At 39.3% G+C, this 26,513-nt stretch overlaps 1 protein-coding gene across 5 annotated transcripts in view; it reads right to left on the reverse strand.

Annotated features, from left to right (window-relative positions):
* ppp6r1.L (protein phosphatase 6 regulatory subunit 1 L homeolog) overlaps window positions 1-23,541 on the reverse strand; it is a 72,879-nt gene extending 49,338 nt beyond the window's left edge. For 4 of the 5 annotated variants that reach the window (XM_041568371.1, XM_041568370.1, XM_018224291.2 and 1 more), the window contains exons 1-4: window positions 23,339-23,480; window positions 6,563-6,795; window positions 4,313-4,499; window positions 775-912 (exon numbers count right to left, since the gene is read on the reverse strand). In XM_041568371.1, coding sequence (XP_041424305.1) covers window positions 775-912; window positions 4,313-4,499; window positions 6,563-6,789 — 552 coding nt within the window. In that variant the 5' untranslated portion in view covers window positions 6,790-6,795; window positions 23,339-23,480. 5 annotated transcript variants of the gene reach the window in all.
* Between the last annotated feature and the right edge of the window lie 2,972 nt (window positions 23,542-26,513).

Consider the following 26,513-nt stretch of genomic DNA (forward strand, 5'->3'; position numbering starts at 1 on the left):
TCAATGATAAAAAGAATTTAGGTTTCATGTTTAATTTGCAAAGGAATTTCATTGTGCAGCTTTTTATGAGTAGGTGACAGGTCCACTTTAAGACGTATAATTTTCCACTCATAATATTTACATTTTATTGATAGAGAACTTTCTCTGATCCTTTAAAGACAGATTTTTTTAATCAAAGTTTGTACTTTTGGCCAAATTGCTACTAATAAATTAAGGGTATAACTTCAAAACTTAAAGGACAAAGAAAAGGAAAATTCCTTGGGGTGTGACTTTATTCACTTTTCTCATACCTCCAGGTTGGAGCTATATTTCCTCAAATATGGCACCAGCCCAGGATAGGCATAGCAGGTTGCTGTAATTTTTTTTAGTCGATCCTCAAAATCAGTTTGGACTTTCTAAAAAATGTTTAAAGGTTTGGAATTGCTCATGTGCCAAGTCTGTTGGAGAATTCATTGAAGAAGGCAAATGCCTGCCCTGCAATAAATAGTCCTTCAGACATTGTTAGACTAAAACTCCTCCGATTTTGGAAGGTGCTGGGAGTTGTAACAATAACTATAGGCCTGCAGTGTGTGTACAACTAATGTAAAATTGCCACAGCCAACTGCTTGCCTTGGCTTCTTACAACTCATGCTTAGCAGGGCCCCACAATTAACAGGGCCAAGGATAGTCATGTAACCCTCTATTTACTTTTAATGGAATTCCTAATGTTTCACGCTCAGATATTCAATAATCCAACCATATTTCAGCTGTGTAAGCATCTCAAGATATTCTTACATTAAAAACATCCTGTCGAAGCTGAGGCTGTTCCACACACGTCAGCAGGCGCAGCAAGAGATCCATGATGGCAGAGGTACCAATGTGCTGTAATAACAAGCTCACAAAGTCATCCTTCTTTCGAAGAAAGGCGATAATCTGCGGAGTAAAAGGAAAAATAGTGGCTTACTGCAGGTTTCCTTTTACAAAAATATTACGGCATGTAAAAATAGCATTTTACATTGAAAATGGCTGTGGTTTTTTTTTGACTTGTGATTTCAGGGTGATTACAAGTCATGCACCAATAAAGTAAATTTTAGAAAATCACACACTTTGTGGCACCTGCTTTCCCACCAACCGTTTATATTGGAATGTTGTCACTTTAGGGATGCACCGAATCCACTATTTTGGATTCGGCCGAACCCCCGAATCCTTCGCAAAGATTCGGCCTCATACTGAACCAAATCCGAATTTGAATATGCAAATTAGGGGTGGGGAAACATTTTTACTTCCTTGTTTTTAACAAAAAGTTAAGAGATTTCCCTCCCCGCCCCTAATTTGCATATGTAAATGAGGATTCGATTAGGCGGGGCAGAAGGATTCTGCTGAATCCTGCCCGAATCCCGAACCAAATCCTGGATTCGGTGCATCCCTACTTCTGATGCACCAGTAATAATGGCAATAGCATTCAGCTCGCTTGGCAAACGTTAGTTACGGCCATTGCTGCAATCCACTAAGACAAATAACATATCCAGGTTGATGGCAATTTTAGGGTCCCCTTGCGTCAATGGGACAGATGTAGCAAAGTGTGAATGTTAAAGGGGAACTATTGTGAAAATTAAAATTTAACATCAGCTTCATCATACTGAAATAAGAAACTTTCTAATCAGTTAAATATTATGAATTGTTTCTGAAATAATAAAGTTTATCTTCACTAACCCCCTCTCAGCATCTGCCTCTCTTCATGCAGAAGTTGGGAGTTTCCAAGACCGTTAAATCAAATATATCTAATTTATCCTAGAAAATTATTAAAATAGCTAACTCTATTAAAATCACCAGAAATTCGGTCTCTCTGCATGCAGAATTTGTGCCGAATGACCGTTAAATCCAATATATCTTTTAGGGGGGCTAATTTTTCCAAGAAAATCATTATAATCTCTCACCAGAAATTCTGTATCTCTACATGTAGAGTTTGTGCAAAAGGCAGTTATTTTGTTAGAAATGCTGCATGAAGACAGAATGAAGAGAAACCGATGCTGAGAGAGGCATAGTGAAGATAAACTTGATTATTTCAGAAACAGTACAGAATTTTTAATCAATTGTATTTATAAAGATTCGTATTTCAATATGCTGAAGCTTATATTGAATTTTCGTTTTCTCTATAGTTTCCCTTTAAGCCCACCACATTAAAACTCACCCACTCTATTAATTCCTGTGGGATTTTTAGAAAGAGTATTTATCAAATCGTGAACTCTAACTTGCACCCATATGTTCCTAAAAATCCCACAGGAATTAATAGAAAGTGGGTGAGTTTTTCTGTGGTGTGATCTAATGCCACAATTTGATAAATCTGCCCAATGTGTGCACTTGCACATAATTCATCAGGCCGAAGTGGTGCAATGGTGGAAGAATTTTAAAAATATGCTTTGCTTTTCTTCACCAATATATTGGTTATCTGTTAATGGGTCAGAAAGTGACCATCTCAGGATATCATCCAATAGCTTTCAAATATAATACATCTAGCTGCCTTCGGATTTGCCTCTTATGATAATAAAGAAGAGAAAAAGCAGCCCAAAGTTTTACACAAAAGGGCCAAAAAGCATGTTTTCAGCTTAAAAAAAACAAATCACAATTCAGGGTGCTGCTTTTTCATATCTAGATTGTTATAAGGTAACTCTTGACAGTTAGAAGTACAGCTTGCACTCAATGCTACACCAAATGCTTTATTGCTTACTCTCTTTATAACCCTTATGATACACAACCTGTTTTGGCTTTATTAATTATTCAGGTGCCTCCAAGGCTGAGGTTTCCGTATCAAAACAATTCATATATATTTCTACCCATCAAAAAATGCTTGGGTTAAGACTTATAATTTTCCATTTAGAAATTTATTGATACAGAACTTTCTCTAACTTTATCCTTTAAAGACAACAGATTTTTTTTTTTAAAGCAACGTTTGCAATCTGTATGTTTGGCCAGATTTCTACTAATAAATTAAGGGGATAACTTCACCACTTAAAGGGACTGTAAAAGCGAAAAATACAAGTGTTTTAAAGTAATTCAATTACAATGTACTGTTGCCCTGCACTGGTAAAAGTTAGTTAGCTTTAGAAAGAGTACTATAGTTTATATAAACAAGCTGCTGTGTAGCCATGGGGGCAGCTATTTAGGCTAAGGGCACACTAGGCGATAGCGCCGCGATTTGACTCGCGGCGACTTTTCGCCGCGACTTTTAATCCGCAATCGCTGGGGAAACTTTGGCGCTGGCGTCTATGGGGAATCGCGTCAAATCGCCAGTGTAAACATTCTAGCCGGCAGGAGGCAGTTCTGGGAGATTAGTCGCCTGGAAGGGTCAATTTATCGCCGGGTGACTAAATCTCCCCGAATCTTCGCGTCTGCCCTTACCCTAATCACTTTCCTCATACCCCCAGGTTGAAGATATACTTCCTCAAACATGCCATCTTTCAGTGAATCCTCAAAATCAGTTTGGACTTTCTAAAAGCTTTTTAAAGGAGAAGGAAAGCTACGGAGGCATTTTATTGCCAATAGATTGGCTGCAATAGTGCAAGCTAGAATGCTATATTTATTCTGTAGAATATTTTACCATACCTGAGCAAAAAGCTCTAGAAACTCTCTGTTTGTTTAGAATAGGAGCTGCAGTATTAATGTGGTGTGACATCACTTCCTGCCTGAGTCTCTCCCTGCTCTGGGCTCAGATTACAGTAGAGAAGGGAGGGGTGGGGGGAGAGGAGCAAACTGAGCATGCTCTTGCCCAGGGCAATGAGGTTTAAGCTGAAGGCAGGAAGTCTGATACAGAAGCCCATGTGTACACAATAGAAGGAAAGAAATGCTGTTTCTTTTGACAGGGGACTCAGAGCAACATTACTTTGGGGGTTTACTGGTATATTTAGATGGACCTTTCTGATAAGGCTTACTTAGTTTTAACCTTTCCTTCTCCTTTAAAAGTTTGGAATTGCTCATTGCCAAGTCTGTTGGAGAATTCATTGAAGATAAATGCCTGCCCAGCAATAACTAGTCCTTTAGACATTGTTAGACTACAACGCCACGATTTCAGAAGGTGTTGGGAGTTGTAACAAAAACTATAGGCCTGCAGTGTGTGCGTACAACTAATGTAAAATTGCTCATGTGCCAAGTCTGTTTCCTTGGAAGAAGGTAAAAGCCTGTTCAGTAATAAACTACCCCAAGTCAGTGCAATTTCTAAAGAAGTGCAGCCCCAGCCTGTGGCATCCCCCAATGACTTTACCTTTCCTTTAAGTAGTATTACAGTTGTGCTAATAGTAATAATATTACACAATGAATACAGTCTTGAGAGACGTACCTGTTCTGTTTTGCGGTTAATTAGAATGCCCATTACTTTGCTGAAGAAGCTACCCAATAAAGGATTCAAGTCCTCGTTGGTTTGTAAGAAGCCATAAAGACGCTTAAGTAGAGACTCATCCTCTCCTAATGCATCGTTTATTTGGGATACGTCTGCGGTCAGAATCTCGCAAGAAACACTTGGATACCTAGACAACAACAAATATATTAGGCATCCAAAATGTGTCAGCCCTCGCCAAAACGACTCCACCCTTCTAGTCACATTTTGCCCCCCACAGACACAGCTACACCAGCATCAATGTACAGCCCATCCCTGCTGAAAAGCTCATAGCAAGCAGAAAAGCAGTTGACACAGATTCCTCATTCACACATAAATATTCCCAGAAGTTCTCTGCTTAGGGCACTGGTGTTATTTGTGCAAATATCACAAACAGTGCTGGTGGATTTCCTTCCATAAAGGCAGGTTAAAGGAAAACTATACCCCCCAAACAATGTAGGTCTCTATAAAAAGATATTGCATACAACATTCATATGTAAAACCCTGCTTAATGTAAATAAAACATTTTCATAATAATATACTTTTTTAGTAGTATGTGCCATTGGGTAATCATAAATAGAAAATTGCCGTTTTAAAAAAAAAAAAAATAAGGGGATCGTATGATTCACTGTACACACAAACAAACCATACACGTTAGGTCACATGAGCCAATTAACAGACAGAGTTCTGTCTTTTGCTTCCACACTTCTTCCTGTTACAGTTAGAGTTGTAGTATTTCTGGTCAGGTGATCTCTGAGGCAGCACAGACACCATCACGAAATGGTGGCTCAAGGCAAGAGATGTAAAAGGGCAATATTTACTTAAATATATATACTAGTTTGGTAAGATTCTTTAATATGCCACTTAATTTGATATAAACTGTTGCTTAGGTATTCATTTTGGGAGTATAGTTTTCCTTTAATGGTCTCCAGATAACATTATACAGTGTGTGGCCAGTGTGTGCCATAGGAACTTATTGTAAGCTACACTGGAGCAGGAACTGTAAAATGACTGCAGAATAGGTTGATTATTTATATATATATATATATATATATATATATATATATATATAAAAAATGATAATCTTCTTGATTCATAATTATAGGTATTAATTCCACAATCCAATAAATTCTATTGAAGCATTGAAACATGGAACTTAATTCCTTGAATTTGTTTTTAATAAGCTTCCACAGTATGAGACTAGAGCAATAAATAATTGCTAGTACTTCTCAGCAGTTAATCTACCCAATCAGCTATATGCCAAGCTCTAGCAGCAGCCACTGTTAAACATGCATGGTCCTGTTGGACAGACCTACCCTATACAGCATGCTGATAACTTAAAGGGCAAGACAACCCCAAAATAAAAATTTGCCAAATAAAACATAATTCTAAGAAACTCTACAATATACATGTCTTAAAAATGTTCAGTGCTTGTGAAGTTATATGTAAAACATTGCTATTGAAAGGAGCATTTGCTTAAAGGAACAGTAACTCCAAATAATACAAGTGCTTTAAAGTAATGAAAATATAATGTCCTGGGCCCCTGCACCGGTAAAACTGGTGTGTTTGCTTCAGAAACACTACTATAGTTTATATAAATAAGCTGCTGTGTAGCCATGGGGGCAGCCATTCAAAGCTGAAAAATGAGAAAAGGCAAAGGATACGCAGCAGATAACAGATATGCTCTGAAGTATACAATGTGATTCATCAGAGCTTATATATTGTTTATCCTGTGCTTGAATGGCTGTCCCCATGGCCTGTTTATACAAACAATAGTAGTGTTTCTGAAGCAAACAGTCAAGTTTTACCTGTGCAGGTCACCACTACAGTATATTGTTATTACTGTTAATATTCCTTTAACTCCTGGTTGTTACTAAACAATGGTGCAAAAGTCTTAGTTCCCCAGCAGCAAAGACAGGTCTGTTAATCAGTTGCCTTGTCTTACATTATATCAACCGTCTGAGCCGCCAGTGCAGAGAACAGAAAGGAATAAACACTACTTTCAATAACAATACATATTCAAATAACAAACACCATAGACCATTTGTAATGAATGTATATTGCAAAGTTGCTTAGAATTATGTTTTTATTAGGTAAAAAATTGTTTTTGGCTTGACATTCCCTTTAAACACCTACTGCAATAACTTGCCTGACCTTCCCAATGTTAAATGTATTAGGAATAGCCGTCAAGGCACTTTAAATAGCTTTACTTACTTATAGCGAATCTTCTCATCTGTGTCACTAGAAGGTTCCTGTGTGATGCAGTTGACCAATTCTTCCATGTGTTGAGGCTGCACCAAATAATCTATTAGTTTTCGGTTGACCACTTTGCACTCCTGCAGCACGTCCTCTTCATCGAGCAGTTCGAAGAGGGTGACATTTTCTCTCTCCAGCAGCGTGTCCACGTGCGAACTCGTGTGCAGATCAAACTTCCAAAACATGGCTCACTATAAAGGGACAAAAAGAGAGACTGTGGTGAATACATAGCAGTTGCCTGGGGATGTTTCATGTAGATGAAACACAGATGCAGTTTTATTATTATAGGGATTCTGTCATGATTTTTATGATGTTTTTATTTCTAAATTACACTGTATACCAGTGGTGTCCAATCTTTTGGCTTCCCTGGGCCACATTGGAAAAAGAAAAATTGTCCGGGGGCCACACATGAAATACACAAACACTTTTGATTTGTGAAAGTAAAGAAAATACACTGAAAAGAACTGCAATACCAGTTGGATAACAAGATGGAGCTATACACTAGAATATTGGACATCTCATACACTAGAATATTGGACATCTGGACATTAAAGAGACTTATTATTATATTATTATTATGATGCTTCCTCGGGAACTGAGAGTTTCAAGCTGGGCCACATTCATATCCATCCTGGGCCGCATGTGGCCCTCGGGCCGCAGTTTGGACACCCCTGCTGTATACACTGCAAATAATTCACTCTACAGTATAAAATTTAATTCCTGAACCAGCAAGTGTATTTTTTTAGTTGTAATATTGGTGTTTAGGCTCCATCTCAGGTAATTTTGCCTGGTCATGTGATTTCAGAAAGAGCCAGCACTTTAGGATGGAACTGCTTTCTGGCAGGCTGTTGTTTCTTCTACTCAATGTAACTGAATGTGTCGCAGTGGGACCTGGATTTTACTAGTGCTGTTCTTAGATCTACCAGGGAGCTGTTATCTTGTGTTAGGGAGCTGCTATCTGTACCTTCCTATTGTTCTGTTGTTAGGGTGCTGGGGGGGGAGGGAGAGGAATGATATCACTGAAACTTGCAGTACAGCAGTAAAGAGTGACTAAAGTTTATCAAAGCACAAGTCACATGACCCGAGGGCTCCTGGGAAACTGACAATATGTCTAGCCCCATGTCAGATTTCTAAATAACATATGAAATAAATCAGTTTGCTCTTTTGAGAAATGGATTTAAGTGCAGAATTCTGCTGGAGCAGCACTATTAATTTTTTCCCCCATGACAGTATCCCTTTAATTATTTGCCTTCTTCTTCTGACTCTGAGCAGCACTATTAACGGATGTGACATTTTTTCCCATGACCATATCCCCTTAAAGGACCAGTAGCATAAAAAATGTTTAAAACAATTTGTTTGTATTTAATGGAAAAAAAAACACCAACACACTTTTAACTTTAAATTCTCAAAGTGTTTATTAAGAAATAACTTACTAATTCTCACTTGTGCTCCTCTTCAGAAATGTCAACGATCCATCGTGTGGCGCTCGATTTCTCCTCCCTGGCTATCTCCTACAGAAGGCAGGGAGGAGAAATTGAGCAAAGCACGATGGATCGTCGCCCTGTCGCCGTTTCTGAAGAGGAGCGCAAGCGGACAATCGGTAAGTTACTTCCTAATAAGGACTTTGCGAATTTAAAGTGTCTTAGTGGGGTTTTTTTTCCGCTAAATACAAACAGTTTTTTTTATGTTACTGGTCCTTTAAGGTTCACTGCCCTAGTAAATAAGCTGTGTGTGAAGCAACTGTTGTGTGTGTGTGTGTGTATTATTACAGCAACCATGAGTGTCAAGGTTAGGGTTGTTTTCTCTGGAAAAAAGGCGCTTAATGATTACACTTTACAAGTACATTAGAGGACATTATAGACAAATAGCAGGGGACCTTTTTACCCATAAAGTGGATCACCGTACCAGAGGCCACCCCTTTAGACTAGAAGAAAAGAACTTTCATTTGAAGCAACGTAGGGGGTTCTTCACAGTGAGGACAGTGAGGTTGTGGAATGCACTGCCGGGTGATGTTGTGATGCTGATTCAGTTAATGACTATAAGAATGGCTTGGATGATTTCTTGGACAGACATAATATCAAAGGCTATTGTGATACTAAGCTCTATAGTTAGTATAGATATGGGTATATAGAATGTATGTGAAAGTAGGGAGGGGTGTGTGTATGGATGCTGGGTTTTCATTTGGAGGGGTTGGACTTGACGGACTTTGTCTTTCTTCAACTCGATTTAACTATAACTATGTATATATGTATTTTCTACTTTTTTTTGTTAATGTTTCCTTTCTTACTCTTACACAGCAGCATTCCTTGCTACAGGTTGGTGCATTCTGTCATAAATTCCATCAATGCATACCACGCTGTAGCCTTTAGGATAATGGTGCACATATTGCTTTGTCTTTTGTTTTTGTTCATAAGTGTTATTGCTGGTCTTAAAGCAACTCCTTCTGCAATAAATCTGGAGGCACGGGTGCACATCTATTTGGGCAATTTCCCAGTGATTCTCACCTGAAGAGCAGCATGTCATTGTTAGCACAAGGACCTCTTGCATGCTCAGGCATTATGTAACTTTATGAAAATGGAAATAATAGCACTATAAACCAAACTTTACCCCAATGTTCCCTCTAATTCATTCTTGGCTATGTGCACAAAAAAAAAAAATTGTGTTTTTGCACAAAAATTTGTGTGCGATGGCCTCAAAATTTGTGTGCACGAACATTGGTTTACACAGGTATGGGACCGATTTTCCAGAATACTCTGGACCTGGGGTTTGCTGGATAATGGATCTTTCTGTAATTTGGATTTTTATTACTTAAAAGAACAGTTCAGAGTAAAAACAAAATCTGGGTAAATAGGCTGTGCAAAATAAAAAATGTTTCTAATATAGTTTGCCAAAAATATAATTTATAAAAGCTGGAGTGACTGGATGTCTAACATAGCAGAACACTACTTCCAGCTTTTCAGCTCTTGGAACTCCGAGTTAGGACAGGACTACACGGCCGATTCCGCCGCACTGCGCAAAATCGCAGGCGTCATGTCGGATGCAACGGAAATAAGGTAAGTAATGCCAGTGTCTGATTGTGTCGCGTAGCATCAACGCTGCGACGTGATCCGACAATTGAATGACTTACCTTATTTCCGATGTGACGCCTGCGATTTTTCATATCGCATCGGAATCGGCCGTGTAGTCCTGCCCTTAGTCTTTAAGGGGGCTACATGGTACATGACTGTTCAGTGACTTTGCAATTGATTCTCAGCATTCAGCTCAGATTCAAAAGAAACAGTTATGACCTATGTGCCCCCCTCCTCAAGTCTCTGCCTGGTAACCAATCAGTGGAAACCAAGAGAGCTGAAAAGCAGGAAGTAGTGTTCTGGCTATTATGTTAGACATCCAGTCACTTCAGCCTTTATACATTACATTTTTGGCTAACTATATTAGAATTTCTTTTATTTTGTACAGTCTATTTACCAAGTATTTATTTTTACACTGAACAAAATGTAGAAATTTGTCAGATCAATTACTCTGATCAGGAAGTTTGACCCCGAATTGCAGGAACATGCAAATAAACACGTAGCACAGAGGGACTGGTATGTAGCTGGTAAAAGAAATGACTGTCCTTTTCCTACTTGCATTGAAATTCATTTCAAGTGATTTAGAACCGTCAGGTCTCCCCTCAACTAATCCTACCTATGGGTCAGCCCAAAGGAATATTATTTGTGTTATTTTAGAATATGTTTGATTGATTCATACTGCAACCCACACGTGACACTTTCTGTTTTTTAGTCATGACACTTGCTGTCAAAATACAAGGGAAGAACTGAATCCATATTTTTGGGATTCAGACAAATATCTTTCAGGAAGGATTTGACCAAATCCCGAACCTAATTGGAACCCTAATTTGCACATGCATATTATGGAGAGGGGGGGGGGGAGTATATATGAAAAAATATTTCAATCCCCTTAATCACTTGACCTAAAGCTACATGATTTTTAAGGTTTGGATTTGGTTGAAAAAGACTTGGATTCAGTTGAAAAGGGCTGGGATTACACTGAATCCCAAACAAATCTAGGATTCTTGTAGCCCTACAAAATCCTGCAAAGAAGAGAGACGCCTAGATACATATCTATGTCAGTAGCAAAATGGCAGTTTTTGTGCCAATATTAAAGGGCATGCATAAGTATGTATGTGTATGTATATATATATATAAAATACAAAAATAATTGCCCCAGAGAAAAAACAACAGATAAAAGAGGTATGGAAGGTCCAGCACAAAAAAACAATTGTATTCTTTAAATTAACTTTAAGTATGATGTAGATAGTGATAATCTGAGCAAATTTGCAATTGGTTTACATATGTTATTATTTGTGGGTTTTGCAATATTTAGCTTTTTATTCAGCAGCTCACCAATTTGCTAGAGTCCAAATTACCCTAGCAACCATACATTCATTTGCATAAGGTACTGGAATATGAATAGGAGAGGCCTGAATAGAAAGAGGAGTAATAAAAAGTAGGAATAACAATACATGTGTAGCCTTACAGAGCATTTGTTTTTTAGATGGGGTCAGTGACCCCATTTGAAAGCTGGAAAGAGTCAACATTTTAGAGTTAACATTTTACTAAAATACTAAAACTTAACTAAGGCGAAAACAGGAATAGAGGCGTAGACCTGGCTTATTACTAACAAACAGATGGTTTGAGGTTTGTTTTTTCCACGAGAACTTGACTGCTAAAAAGAATCTGACAGTACCGTTAACAAAGTAAATATTTTCTGTGTTATTAGAATTACACACACTCAAAAGGAGAATAAATAGCGGGGCTAATATGAGGCAAGAGTATGGCTTGGCTGGAACCCATTTATTCCTCAGTAATACAATGTGACAGTGTGTAGGAGTGAGAGAGAAGGAACGAAGCAGAGATTAGCGTGTAAGTGATAGCGAGCTAAATATGGTGTGTGTGCAGCCGGCCTTTTGTGGTGAATGGATTACATAATATCAAGCGGTTTGTTTAGATGTAAACAATCACTTACGCCATGGCAACACCAACGGTGACACAGTGGCAAATGCAAGACAATCTTATGCCGGCAATATTTCGATTTCAACTGTATCCCAAACATACATCTACTAAAACAAGAACCACACAAACATATGGCCAATGTTAATTGCCTGTTAAGGGGGAGGTAAAACCCATACCTCCCCAACTGTTCCTTTCTTTCACGGGACAGTCCCGATTTTGACAGCTAAACCCGCAGTTACGGATTGTTACTGAAATAACCTGAGTTTCTATTTGATCTCCTGCACTTAAAGGAACAGTAACATCAAAAGATTGAAGTTTTGTAAAGTAATAAAAATATAATGCAATGTTGCCCTGCACTGGTAAAATTGGTGTGTTTGCTTCAGAAACACTACTATTGGTTATATAAATAAGCTGCTGTGCAGCCATTCAAAGGAGAAAAGGCTCAGGTTACACAGCAGATAAGCTCTGTAGAACAGTTAATAGTGCCACTCCGGCAGAATTCTGCACTGAAATCCATTTCTTAAAAGAGAAAAAAGATTTTTTTATATTCAATTTTGAAATCTGACATGGGGCTAGACATATTGTCAATTTACCAGCTGCCCCAAGTCATGTGACTTGTGCTCTAATCACTCTTTACTGCAAGTTGGAGTGATATAACCCCCTCCCTTCACCCCCCCCCCCCAGCAGCCAAACAAAAGAGCAATGGGAAGGTAACCAGATAGCAGCTCCCTAACATAAGATAACAGCTGCCTGGTAGATCTAAGAACAACACTCAATAGTAAAAACCCATGTCTCACTGAGACACATTCAGTTACATTGAGAAGGGAAAACAGCAGTCTGCCAGAAAGCATTGCTCTCCTAAAGTGCAGGCACAAGTCACATGACCAGGGGCAGCTGGGAAATTGACAAAATGTCTAGCCCCATGTCAGATTTCAAAATTGAATATAAAAAAATCTGTTTGCTCTTTTGAGAAATGGATTTCAGTGCAGAATTCTGCTGGAGTAGCACTATTAACTGATGTATTTTGATAAAAACATGTTTTCTGATGACAGGATCCCTTTAACTCTTATCCACTATTTCACCTGTGCCGTATGACTAAACTAGAAACATTTTTTTATTTTGCACAGCCTATATGCCCAGTTTTTATATTTACACTGAACTGTTCCTTTAAGAAAGGCAAAAATGTTACTGGTCCTTTAAATACCTTTCTAGCACCTTTATCAAAGTCCTTGATTAATGAGTAGTCCTTGCCTATCATAAAGCTGAGGTGAAGCTGCTGAAGGGCTGCCTGAACAGGTTAAATGGAGAGCTTTCCACTGCAGGAATGTTGCTGTTATTTGGAGTGGATACGTGCCAGGGCACAGTAACTCTATTAAGCATGTAACGACACATGAGGACTTGTACATTAAGGCGAGTGTAACAACTGCTGATCGCCGACGGCAAAGATTTACAATTTTAAACAAACGTGCGTTTCGTTGTGTCACATTTCAGCGTGGTTATCCTCGGCCACGTGCACCATCAGTGTTATGAAAGCAGTAAAATAACAGAATGAACAATTGAATCTAAGTATTCTTTCTACAAATAGGATGGGTATTTACTTACTATCAAGCCTAAAGTGCCGACACTTTTTCCTACCTGCCGGGAAGTGATGAGAAACTGCCTTCTGACAGTTAGCCCCCCGAAGCCTAAGTGTCATGTCCTCGGAACACATACTGCAATTACCCAACCCATCATCTACCAAAAAAACTTTTTCTGTTTGTGGGATGGAAAAGTAGCTGAGAAAGGGGGGGGGGTATATATCCAGTGAAACCTTAATTTTAGATCCCTTGATTTTAAGTTTTCCCTCATTTTACATTATTGTTTTGTGGTCCCACCTATATATTATGCATAATACTTTTCCCTGATTTTACATTTTCCAGGATTTTATATCATCTTTTCCTATATATATATATATATATATATATATATATATATATATATATATATATATATATATATATATATATTTATTTATTTATTATCTGGAAACCAATTATCTGGAAGCCCATTATCCAGAAAGCTCCAGAATTATGGAAAGGTTGCCTCCCATAGACTCCATTTTATCCAAATAATCCGAGTTTTTTAAAAATGATTTCCTTTTTCTCTGTGATAATAAAACAGTACCTTGTACCTGATTCAGACTAAAGCTGGCCATAGACGCAAAGATCTGATCGTACGGATCAAGGAAACGTGTGATTTTCGGACCGTGTGTGGAGAGTCCCGACATTTTTCGTCCGGCGGAGATCGGTCGTTTGGTCGATCCGTTATTAGGAAAGCCCAAAGTCCTGAGCATTCTGGATAACAGGTCCCATACCTGTATAAATGTAATGAACAATGTGCCTCAAAGCCTGCCCCAGCCTAATAGGAAAACTGTGCCCTTCTGCAAATACAGTGGGATTGGATTCCCTGCAGGTCAAAAAAAGTGGGTACTCTGCAGGATGAGGGTAGGATTTTCAGGTGTAGGTACTGATGCAGGTGTGATTTTCAGGTGTAGGTACTGATGCGGGTTGCGGGTCTAATCTAAATTTCTTATATTTATGTTATATTGTCTATATTTTACAAAACTTTTTTCTGTCCCTGCCCACTTTTGATGTCACTTCCAGTTTGCAGCAACATAACTTCCTGTTTAATGGTTTTCAGCAGGTTGCGGGTCAGGTAGCAGATCGAAGTGGGTAAAATATGCGAGTTGCGGTTCGGGTCTATAGTGGGGGTCACAAACCCACTAATGGGCAGAAACTAAGCTTTGCAGGTGGATGGTACGAGGGTGAAGGACCTAAACAGAGCCGCAGCATATCCCCACGTCCACTTACATTCGATCGTTCAGGCCTTTAGCATGAATGGCAAAATCTACGGGCAAATCCATCAGTGCTGTATGACTGGTGAGATAACCTAAAGGCCAGTCTGTCTATGCCCACTTTAAAGTGCAAGCTAGTCTGCTTATGGATATGTGCAACATGTACAGTATCTGCACTCTTGGGGCACAAGGAGGAAGCGAACTGAAGAAAGACCCCATTGATGTGCAGAATCTGGGCAGACAGTCCAATTTTATATTGGCTCATTAGTTTTGGTACAATGGATGCAGAGTTACAGGTATGAGAAGAGATACAGGTATGAGACCTGTTACCCATAATGCTCAGGACCTGGGGTCTTCCAGATAACAGATCTTTCCATAATTTGGATCTTCATACCTTAAAGGGATACTGTCATGGGAAAAAAAAAATTTTTCAAAATAAATCACTTAATAGTGCTGCTCCAGCAGAATTCTGCACTGAAATCAATTTCTCAAAAGAGCAAACAGATTTTTTTTATATTCAATTTTGAAATCTGACATGGGGCTAGACATATTGTCAATTTCCCAGCTGCCCCAAGTCATGTGACTTGCGCTCCGATAAACTTCAATTACTCTTTATTGCCGTACTGCAAGTTAGAGTGATATCACCCCCCTCCCTTTTCCCCCCCAGCAGCCAAACAAAAGAACAATGGGAAGGTAAACAGATAGCAGCTCCCTAACACAAGATAACAGCTGCCTGGTAGATCTAAGAACAACACTCAATAGTAAAAACCCATGTCTCACTGAGACACATTCAGTTACATTGAGAAGGAAAAACAGCAGCCTGCCAGAAAGCATTTCTCTCCTAAAGTGCAGGTACAAGTCACATGACCAGGGGCAACAGGGAAATTGACAATATGTCTTCACTCTAGCCCCATGTCAGATTTCAAAATTGAATATAAAAAAATCTGTTTGCTCTTTTGAGAAATGGATTTCATTGCAAAATTCTGCTGGACTATTAACTGATGCGTTTTGAAAAATAATCGCATTTTCCCATGACAGGATCCCTTTAAGTCTAGTAGAAAATCATGTAATCATTAAATAAACCCAACAGGCTGGGATTAGTTATATCTTAGTTGGGATCAAGTATGGGATCAGTTATCTAGAAACCCATTATACAGAAAGCTCGGAATTACAGAAAGGCTGTCTCCCATAGACTCCATTTTAACCAAATTTTGAAAAATTATTTCCTTTTTCTCCGTGATAATAATATAGTAGCTTGTACTTGCTACCAAAGAAGATACAATTAATCCTTAATGGAAGCAAAACCAGCCTATTGGGTTTATTTAATGATTACATGATTTTATAGTAGACTTGAGGTATGAAGATCCAAATTACGGAAAGATCCGTTATGCAGAAAACCCCAGGTCCCGAGCAATCTGGATAACCGGTCCCATACCCGTATAGCATACTACTGACTAGTACAATCTTGGTGAGACACCACAGAGTTGATTTGTGCTTGGACACAAATATATGTATGGAACCCGTTATCCAGAATGATCTGGACCTGGGGTATTTTGGATAACTGATCTTTCAGTAATTTGGATCTTCATACTTTAAGCATAGAAAATCATGTAAACATTAATTAAACCCAATAGGCTGGTTTTGCTTCCAATAAGGATTAATTATATTTTAGTTGGGAGCAAGTACAAGCTACTGTTTTATTATTACAGAGAAAAGGGAAATGATCTATTCTAGATCAATCTAGATAACAGGTCCCATAGATGTACAATGTACTGTTATTATTATTACTACAGAGAAAAAGGAAATATTTTTGATGGAGTCTATGGGAGACAGGCTTTTCGTAAATCAGATCGTAATTACTCTATAAATTAAACTTCTGTACATCTGCATTAGAATGACATTTGTGCTTGCTATGTACAGCTATTTTAGAAAAGAATGATGATTATTATTTCTGGATAATGGGTTTCCAGATAACGGATGCCATACCTGTACAAGATCCGTATGGCAACTTACGAAGCAACAAATAAGCTTGCTGTATAAGTTACACTTCTGTACATCTGCATTACAACGACATTTGTGCTTGCTATGTACAGCTATGTGAGACAAGGCCTGAGCCTGTGATATGCACTGTGCTTGCCCTTATATGTACATACATCCAGCTGAGCACACCAGAAGGACACAGCCCCAAAATAAAAGCTGCAGGGGTCAGCCATGCACTAATTCATCATTACTAGCGACAGCAATAGTTATTATTGTATATATATTTACAGTTTCCTCATACTGCTGCAGCTGATCCCCACAACTCCAGGTAACGGGGGAAACATAAGGCTTGAATGAATCCCTTAGCAAGTCAAAAGTGATACAATCACAGCTGTTCTAATACAGTAGAACCCCCATTTTAGATTTTTCAAAAGACCAGAATAAAATAATTTAAAATCAGGGAAATGTATTATGCATAATGTATAGGTGGGACCACAAAAAAACAATGTAAAGTGAGGGGAAACTAAAAATCAGGGGATGTAAAATTGAGGTTTCACTGTAAATGAAATACAGCAGTACGACATGCAGACGCAACAAGCAAATGAAATGCAGAACCCCAGGGAAAGTACATCAGCATTGGACTATACAGATCAACAAATGCCCAAAAAAAGCACTAAACTAACCAATATAAATAAATTATAAGTTAAAATTAAACAATTTCATAAGAAATAAATTTAGCAAAGGGCCCTTTAAATGTATACTATACAGGTATGACTTCAGGTTTTCCGTATAACTGATCTTTCCGTAATTTGGATCTTCATACCTTAAGTCTATTAGAAAATCATGTAAACATTAAATAAACCCAATAGGCTGGTTTGGCTTCCAATAAGAATGTATTATATCCTAGTTTGGATCAAATATAAGATACTGTTTTATTATTACAGAGAAAAAGGAAATATTTTTTTTTTAAAATTTGGATTATTTGGATAAAATGGAGTCTATGGGGCTAATCCCCTCGAATCTGACCATGTATCTCTGAACTAAACATGGCTGCTAACTTGCACAGCACTGTATACATCAAAAGCCTCTGCAGCAAACACTTCCATTGTACCAGTAGGATAAAACTGTATGTTATATGTAAATACATTTATGCAATGTACTGTATATATGCAATGTAAATATGCAAATACATTTCATCTTTTGTTGTTTGCGGCCCATTAATGGGAAAACCTACTTCTACACTCCATATTAAAGATATGGGAACTGTTATCCAGAATGCTCGGGACCTGGGGTTTTCCTGGACAACGGATCTTTCTGTAATTTGGATCTTCATACTTTAAATCTACTAGAAAATCATATAAACGTTAAATAAACCCAATAGGCTGGGTTTACATCCAATAAGGATTAATTATATCTTAGTTTGGATCAAGTAGAAGCTACTGTTTTATTATTACAGAGAAAAAGGAAATAATTTTACAAAAAAAGGTTGATTTTTTTTTATAAAATGGGAGCCATTATGTAATTTGGAGCTTTCTGGATAACAGATCCCATACCTGTATTCATATTTATGCATTCAGACAGTTCATCCCATCTAATAGCATGCATGTTTAGAGATAGATTCTACATTCGGCAGCTAGGTGGAGCAATCCTAGGAAATGAATAGCAGAAACTAGCTCTCCTCTAAAACCTGTGTATAACAGCACTGCTGCAAAGACTGCAGGCATCGTTGGAATGAACCCTCTAAACCACTTTATTGCTGCATTCTGAGCTTTAAACCCATCACATGCACGATGAGATAAGTAGATTTGGGCAGGGAGAAGTTCGTGCAGAACTGACATTAGCTGTGCCAGGACAGTTATGCTTCATTTACGCAAACAAATGAGTCAGTGAGATTCTGTGGGACGGAAAGACATGAGCAGTGTCAGACTAGAGAACTAGTTCAGAAACCCAAGAGCCTGTACACAATACAATGATGCTGCTACTGCCCATACTGAAACTATGTTACTCAACTACTACAGGTATGGGACCTGTTATTCAGAATACATAGGGCCTGGGGTTTTCCGGAACAGCGGATCTTTCCATAATTTGGATCTTCGTACCTTAAGGCTACTAGAAAATCATGTAAACATTAAATAAACTAAATAGGCTAGTTTTGCTTCTAATAAGGATTAAAGGGGTTGTTCACCTTCAAACAACTAGTAGTTTTCAGATAGATCAGAAATAAGCACCTTTTTCAATTACTTTCTATTTTCTATGTGTCACCGTTTTTCGAATATTGAAGTGTAAAGCGTTGCTTTTTACCTTCTAAAGCATCTCCGGGAGGTGTGGGTCGCCGACCCTGTAAACTGTTCTAAATGTATACATTTAGTCAATACATTTCTTATCTTTGTCCCTGCTGAGCAGAATCTCTGGGTTTCATTACAGGCCACTGTTAGAATTGATACAATAGTTGCTAATACTTCAGAGATGCTGCTGAGAAATGGATCAACTAAATGTCGCAAAATTGTAACCGTTGAGGGCAGGGGCACACGAGCAGATTCGGGGAGATGAAGTCCCCTGACAACTTATCGCCTCTTCTGCGGGGCGACAATCTCCCCAAACTGCCTTCTGCCTGCTATAATGAGAAAACGCCAGCGCAATGGCACTCGCGGCACTTCAATTTCCGAAGTCGCCCGAAGTTGCGTCACGAGGAAACTTCGGAAAACAAAGCGCCGCGAGTGCATTGGCGAAGGTGATTTTTCATTTTAGCAGGCAGAAGTAAGTTCAGGGAGATTGTCGCCCCGAAGAAGAGGCGATTAGTCGTCAGGCGACTACATCTCCCCGAATCTGCCCGTTTGCCCCTGCCCTTAGAGTCTGCACCTGAATTACTGAGCTGTCAGACAGGAACATTTAACTTTAAACTTAGATTTTGGAACAACAGTAAAAAAATAAATAATGGAAAGCAATTGAAAAAAAGTTTTATTTCTGGGGAACAATCTGAAAACAACTGAACTGAAAAAAGTGTTTGGAAGGTGAACCCATTTAATTATATATTAGTTTGGATCATGTTTGTATCACTATTTTATTATTACAGAGAAAAAGATAATCATTTTTAAAAATTTTGATTATTTGGATAAAATGGAGTCTATGGGAGATGGCCTTTTGTAATTCAAAACTTTGTGTATAACGGGTTTCCAGACAACGGATCTGATACCTGTAGTAATAAAAAGGGGAAGGAACCTCCACAGTGCAGCTTATCAGCACCTTGAACAAAAATGGACAATATCAGTTGTATAAATCATAGCCCAGGTTTCTTGCACTAGTCATGAGCACAATCGCACAGTGTCAAGAGTAAAATCATAAAAATAAATTGCCTATGTGGTCATGAGATAAACAACAAACAGAACTAAAGGTCGCCACTTGGATGAGTGGTGAAAGGATTTCAAGAAAACTCAAAGTCCAGTTGCCTCTGACTTCATTGTGTACGATATACTGCCAAATGTTTTCAATGACAATTACCTTACAACAAGTGATGCAAAAGTTTTCTTTTATTATTTCAAAATAAATGCTGCAGTTCCCCTTTAATATTGCGTTCTGCTTCTGTTTAAATTCAGAGGCACGCTGTTAGACCCGAGCAAAAAGCAACAAAGGGGGTTGTGCAATAAAAGGCACCAAGTTTGCCCAGGAGCAGTAACCCATAGCAACCAATCAGCCGGGAGCATTTACTGGTCACCTGTTTAAAAGCTAACATCTTATTGGTTGCCATGTGTTACTGCAGAGTGCCTTGTATAACATATGGGAGTATGAACAGTCCACTTGTTAAAAAAATAAAAAATAAAAGTCACTTCCACCTCGGTTTGAAAGCAGAAACACAAAATTGCACACAACTTACTGTAACACCTCACTCATTCTGTGGCCTTCTGAATGCTTAGTCTCTGGCTTGTGGCAAAAGCGCCTCTATTCATGCATAACATGTCATTATTAGCAAGTGTTTATAAAGCACCAACATACTCTGCAGCGCTGTATAATAGTTGTCCGACACCGGAGGTAAAGAGGACCCCTGCCCATTAAGGGATTTTGTTTTTTAAAGGGGAAGTTCATCCTTATATTTCTATGCTATAAATATATACTATAAGATTAATCTTGCTGAGCAACTTTCAAATAGGTCTTCTTTATACATCATCTATGGTTCTCCAGCTACAGATAGGAGACCTGTTATCCAGAATGCTCGAGACCTGGGGGTTTCCGGATAACGGATCTTTCTGTAATTTGGATCTTCATACCTCAAGTCTGCTATAAAATCATGTAAGTATTAAATAACCCCAATAGGCTGGTTTTGCTTCCAATGAGGATTAATTATATTTCAGTTGGGATCAAGTTCAAGCTACTGTTTTATTATTACAGAGAAAAAGGAAATCGTTTTTAAATATTTTAATTATTTGATTATAATGGAGTCTATGGGAGACGGCCTTTCTGTAATTCAGATTTTTCTGGATATTCCGGATAACTGATCCCATACCTGTATTACCTTTCAGCATGCAGCTGCAAATGCTATTTAGAAGGCGGGGGTCACCGACCCTGTTACTCTTATTTTGCAGTGCTTCATTTTCTTTGCAGGCCCTTTAATTTTTTAACTTCCATTTCGAATTTTTCAATTGTTAGCTTGTTTGTGCAGGGCCCTCTTTACCTCCTGTATTGGTTTTTGGTGGTTCCACGTATATACCCAATTATTGGACAACGCTGTGTAATGTGTTGGAGCTTAAATATGCGTTTTTAATAACTTCAACAATGCCTTCTAGTTACTACAGTAACTAATTATTAGCAAACAGATAATTTAAGCTGCAAAAACAAAAAATGTGAATATTTCAATACCCCACCCACAAAATGAAGAACTAATTCCAATTTCTTATAGTTGAGTTCTGCTATCTGCACCACAATAAACGTCATTCTAAAGTGAAGAACGGCTTTAGAATTACACCTGTTTGAAATTAAATGATCCCCCGACTCCTGCAGCAGGAACCAAGAGCAGGACTACGGAAGAGACACCCCAAAAAGTTATTCAACAACAGGGGGTACAGTAGGAAAGCCTAGGCTTGAGCGGCTTATCCTCTTGCATTATTTTCTCTAAAGCAGTGGCTCCCAAATTGAGGGGCTGCCTCTCCTGATGGGGCTTGGAGAAGATTTGGATGAGATTTAGGTAAAATGCCTAATGAAAATACCCCCTGAAAGTCCAGCTTGAAGGTAAATTAAAGGTGTTGTTCACCTTTATATTTACTTTTAGTATGACGTAGAGAGTAATATACTGAGACAATTTGCAATTGGTTTTCATTTATTATTATTTGAATTATTTAGCTTTTTAATCAGTAGTTCTCTAATTTTCATTTTAAGCCATCTGGTTGCTAGGGCCCAAACTACCCTAGCAACCATGTATTGATTTGAATAGGAGACTGGAATATGAATAATAAAGAGTCTGAATAGAAAGGTGGGTAATAAAACGTAGCGATAAGAATACATTTGTAGCCTTACAAAGCATTGTTTTTTTGATGGGGGTCTGTGACCCCCATGTGAAAGCTGTAAAATGGCATATAATTCAGAAACTATAAAAAAAACGAAGGCCTAGAATTATCCAGTTTATGGAGTAAATGTAGGGTAGGGTTTTTTTAACTTTAGGGTTATATTTTCCTTTAAGAGATGGTGCCTGGGCCTGAACCCTATGGGATCCACTGACATGGATCCAGGGTTGCCAGGTTGGCGTTTTCCAGCCAAATTGGGTTACTAATTTAAAGCCCAGGCTGGTTTTGAAAGTACAAACTAGCCAAGGTACGGATTTGGCCTACTTTTTGGGGTCTTTGCCTGGTTTGCACTTTGGAAACCAGACGCAGTTTTTCTTGCCCTAATGTGCTAAGCCTGTGTCTCCCAGTGCATGCTGGGTAATGTAGTTTTTGTTTTAACAATTTGCCAAGTTTAATATAAGACTACAAAATCCAGCACGGACTTGTGTAGAAGCCGGGAGTTATCAGATTTTGGGTTCTGTACCCCAGTCTCCCCTCACTCTTATGCATTAGCTCATTTTCCGTTGAATTTCCTCAATTTCAGGGCAAAAATCTGCCGGCCTCCAAAATGTTTAGAAGTTTACCAATATTTATTTTAATTGTATATGTATTACGGCCTTATGGGGCCCCTATACCTCCCCGCTCTGTAGTTACTCCCTGGTGACGGGTGAATCTGTTCCATTTTGCTTCATGGAAAAATATGTGAAATAGTGAAAATATGTAAAAGGCATATTTTCACATATAGACTTGTTTTCACTGCACTTATCGGGCTATTTTGGGCTACTTCTAAAGTGCCTCTTGGCTAGTTTTTTAGCTGAATTTGGCTGGTTTTGAAAATGAGACCTGACAACCCTGCTTGGATCAGCTAAACTAATTGGCAAGTTTGGGGGGCTGGGAGTCTTGGAAGCCAATGTTTTCACTACTGTTTCTGGCTCTAATAAAGAGAAATGAAGGCAGGAGATGTGTTTGGGACACAGTAAGGGGCAGCAGAAAACGCACAGGCCTGAGAGAATATCTTGGGCTAGTGGGGGGCTGTTTGGGCCTCTGTGTAGCTGAAATACCAGGGCCTATTTTGACTTTCAGCGAAGAACTGCCTGAGAGCCACATGAGGAATAATATACGGGCTGTCTGTAAAAAGTCAACTTCATCCAGTTTAGAAAAGTAAGTGAAGACAGCGTGGAAGAGCCCATCACACTCCGGCGCCCCTGTTATCCCAGAACTACATTTCCCAGAATGCCACAGCCTGCTTATCACTGCGGCGCGATGATGGGAATTGTAGTTCTTAAGCAGTTAAAGCGCCGAAGGTTACCCTACTGTGAAACGGAGTCCCCGCGCTAGAGTCTAGAAGGCACTTGCAGGCCTGTCCGGCGGCACTTACCCCGGTAGTTGGTATCCTCGGAGACTCAAGTGTTCCTCCTCCCCTCGACTTTCCTCGCCAGGCCCACCGGCGGCGCTCCGTCTTTCCTGCGCCTGAAGCGGACGGCGACCGCCGTCGTTCCCTCCGTTCTCTCTAATCGAGAGCAAATAATCGTGCAAAAGGACTAGCCGCAACTGTCACTTGGGGAAAGTGGGCGGGGATCGAACCAGTCTCCAGAAGGACGGCAGCGGCGGAAAGGGATTACTCTTCCGCTTCCGGTCTCATCGATCGTCAGGGTGGGAGGCGCCAGACGGGGCTAATGGAAGGTTTCCGGTAAGCGCGCTTTCAGTCGGCCTCCAGGTGGCGCTGGGCCCAGAATGGAGGGTTTCTTGATTTTTTTTTATGCAGCTGCTGTGCTGCAAGTGTGGGTTCCTGAGTAATTGTGGGATATTTTTCTCTATTGCCCCATTCTGAAGTCTCCAGAGAACCAGGGCCCGCATCAAAATCATTTAATGAACAGTTCAGTGTGAAAATAAAAACTGGGTAAATAGATTTTATGTGCAAAATAAAAAATGTTTCTAATATAGTTAGTTAGCCAAAAATGTAATGTATAAAGGCTGGAGTGACTGGATGTGTAACATAATAGCCAGAACACTACTTCCTGCTTTTCAGCTCTCTGAGTTAGTCAGCGACTTGAAGGGGGGCCACATGGGTCATAACTGTTCAGTGAGTTTCAATTGATCCTCAGCATTCAGCTCAGATTCAAAAGCAACCGATATGACCCATGTGGCCCCCTCTCAAGTCTCTGATTGGTTACTGCCTGGTAACCAGGGTAATTAGTCAGTGTAAACCAAGAGAGCTGCAAAGCAGGAAGTGTTCTGTTTATTATGTTACACATCCAGTCACTCCAGCCTTTATACATTACATTTTTGGCTAACTAATTATATTAGAAACATTTTTTATTTTGTACAGCCTATGTATTTACCCAGTTTTTATTTTTACACTGAACAATTCCTTTAAGCCTTGGCTAAATATGTATACACTGGTTTAGCTCGACACTCAGGCCATTACAAGGTGTTCTACACAATATAACCCAACAATTGTTTCCTGACACTCCTTCAGCTTCTACAGTCACAAATATGGAGCGCTCGCATCCCAAAGTAGTCCACCCTTGTTGTGGTGTCAGGTGCTGAACCGGAAGACCCTATCCTGTCCTAGGGTCACATCCATACATCGAAAAAATCACCAGCAGCACACTGTTAGATTTGCAAGAAAGTGCTCAAGTGCAAAATTTATTAACCCATAGCATACAAAAAAGGCAACGTTTCGGGCCTCCCAGGCCCTTTATCAAGCCACTTGATAAAGGGCCTGGGAGGCCCGAAAATGTTGCCTTTTTTGTATGCTATGGGTTAATAAATTTTGCACTTGAGCACTTTCTTGCAAATCTAACAGTGTGCTGCTGGTGATTTTTTCGACTCCTTCAGCTTCTGACACATACTCTTGCCTTAGTTCTGCCCGCCACAATGGCAGAATGTATTGGGCCATAAGATAAGAGTGCTTGTGCTATAATGTAACACATTGGGGGACAGGATTGAGGTGGGCCATATCGGGCTGATCCGATCGTGAAAAGTTATACGGGTGGTCGAATTGCGAGACAGATGCGGTCTGGGATTCAATGGGATTTTTACTCCTACTTAGGGTTGCCACCTTTTCTGGAAAAAAATACCGGCCTTTCTATATTCTTGCCGTTCTTTCCTATTAATAACATTGGCATCAAGCTTTATTTTTACCGGTCTGGTGGCAACCCTACCCTGTCTAATAGGGGAACATACACAGGCCAATCAGCATTGCTTTATTGGCCCGTGTAAGGCCACCTTTAGTCATAGCCAATCACAAAGACACAAGATGTGACTCTTAGTGATGTGTGGGCCGACCCGATACCCATGGGTTTACCCGCTGGTCGAGCGACCTCGCAATGCTCCTCACGCCATCTTCGAATTCCGGGTTCCGGTTTTATAGTCTCACGTCTGCTCGCTCCGCCCCTTTTGTGACGTCATTGTGACGTCGTCGGCACGGGTCTATAAAAGGACCCCGGAAGTGCGGGGGCGGCCGTGGGCTGGAGCAGGGTGGGTTAGGGTCGGGTCAGGAAAAACCTGACCCGCACATCACTAGTGTCTCTCTCTTTCGCTCTCTCTTTATATTGTAACTATAAGTACAATAACTGTAACATCTAGTAAAAAAAGAGACACTTTTAGTTACAAAGTTTGTACAAAGCGTGCATAAGCTGCCGTGCTTAATTTCTATTTCTCAGATGTTAATTAAACCCATTATATACATGCTGAGGACGGTAAATCAGTTTAATAATGACTATTGATTCTTCTCATCATCCTATCAGTTGTGTTATGTGGATATATAGGTAGCCCATTATTAAATAACATTCTGACCGATAATTACTGGTGTTTAGTGTTCTTATCAATCAAAATGAATACAGGGCATTACAATAATCCTTATTCTGTTAAAAGGGCATTGTAACAAAGCAGCTGGGTTAGTTATAGATGGGCAATATTTTTCTCCCAGGGTGTTATATAATACAACACCCTGGAACATGGATTAATTAATACAAAAAGCTGCAAGGTAATTGCTGCAGCTAAAGTACCTGACTGACCTTGGGAGTGAGAGAGAGAGAGAGCAGGAGCTGCACTGCACAGGGAAGGTACTGGTTACCAGTGATTGTGTTATATATTTTGATTCTTTTGCTTTTAAGTTGGTGTTGGGAAAGCTACTCAACTGTAGTTAGGCTGCCAACTGTGCTTAGCCAGCGCTCTAGTGCAAGGGTTTATTTTTCCTTGTTTTGATTTCTTTGTGTGCTTGTTACTAAAGACTGTGGAACAGAATAAACTGCAGGCACTTGCCTTTAAGAGGATCGACTACTGTGACTGCTTTGTTTACCGTAAAAGACTGTGGAAAATCGGCCCCAAGACACTGACCCAGGTACTCCTTAAGGTCTAGTTGTCACGGCATATACACTCAGACAATCAGATATTTAAAGGAATATTATATGAATGTAAAAGGGAAGAAGCAGCTCTGACAGATTTCTAATTAGTTTTTAGTAACATAATTATATTACATGCTGTGCCCTGTAAGAAATGGAATAGTCTGGAATGTTTTTCTCAGTTACTATGATTACAGAGTTTCC

Source organism: Xenopus laevis, chromosome 7L (genome assembly GCF_017654675.1).
Source record: "Xenopus laevis strain J_2021 chromosome 7L, Xenopus_laevis_v10.1, whole genome shotgun sequence".
Lineage (NCBI taxonomy): Eukaryota > Metazoa > Chordata > Amphibia > Anura > Pipidae > Xenopus > Xenopus laevis.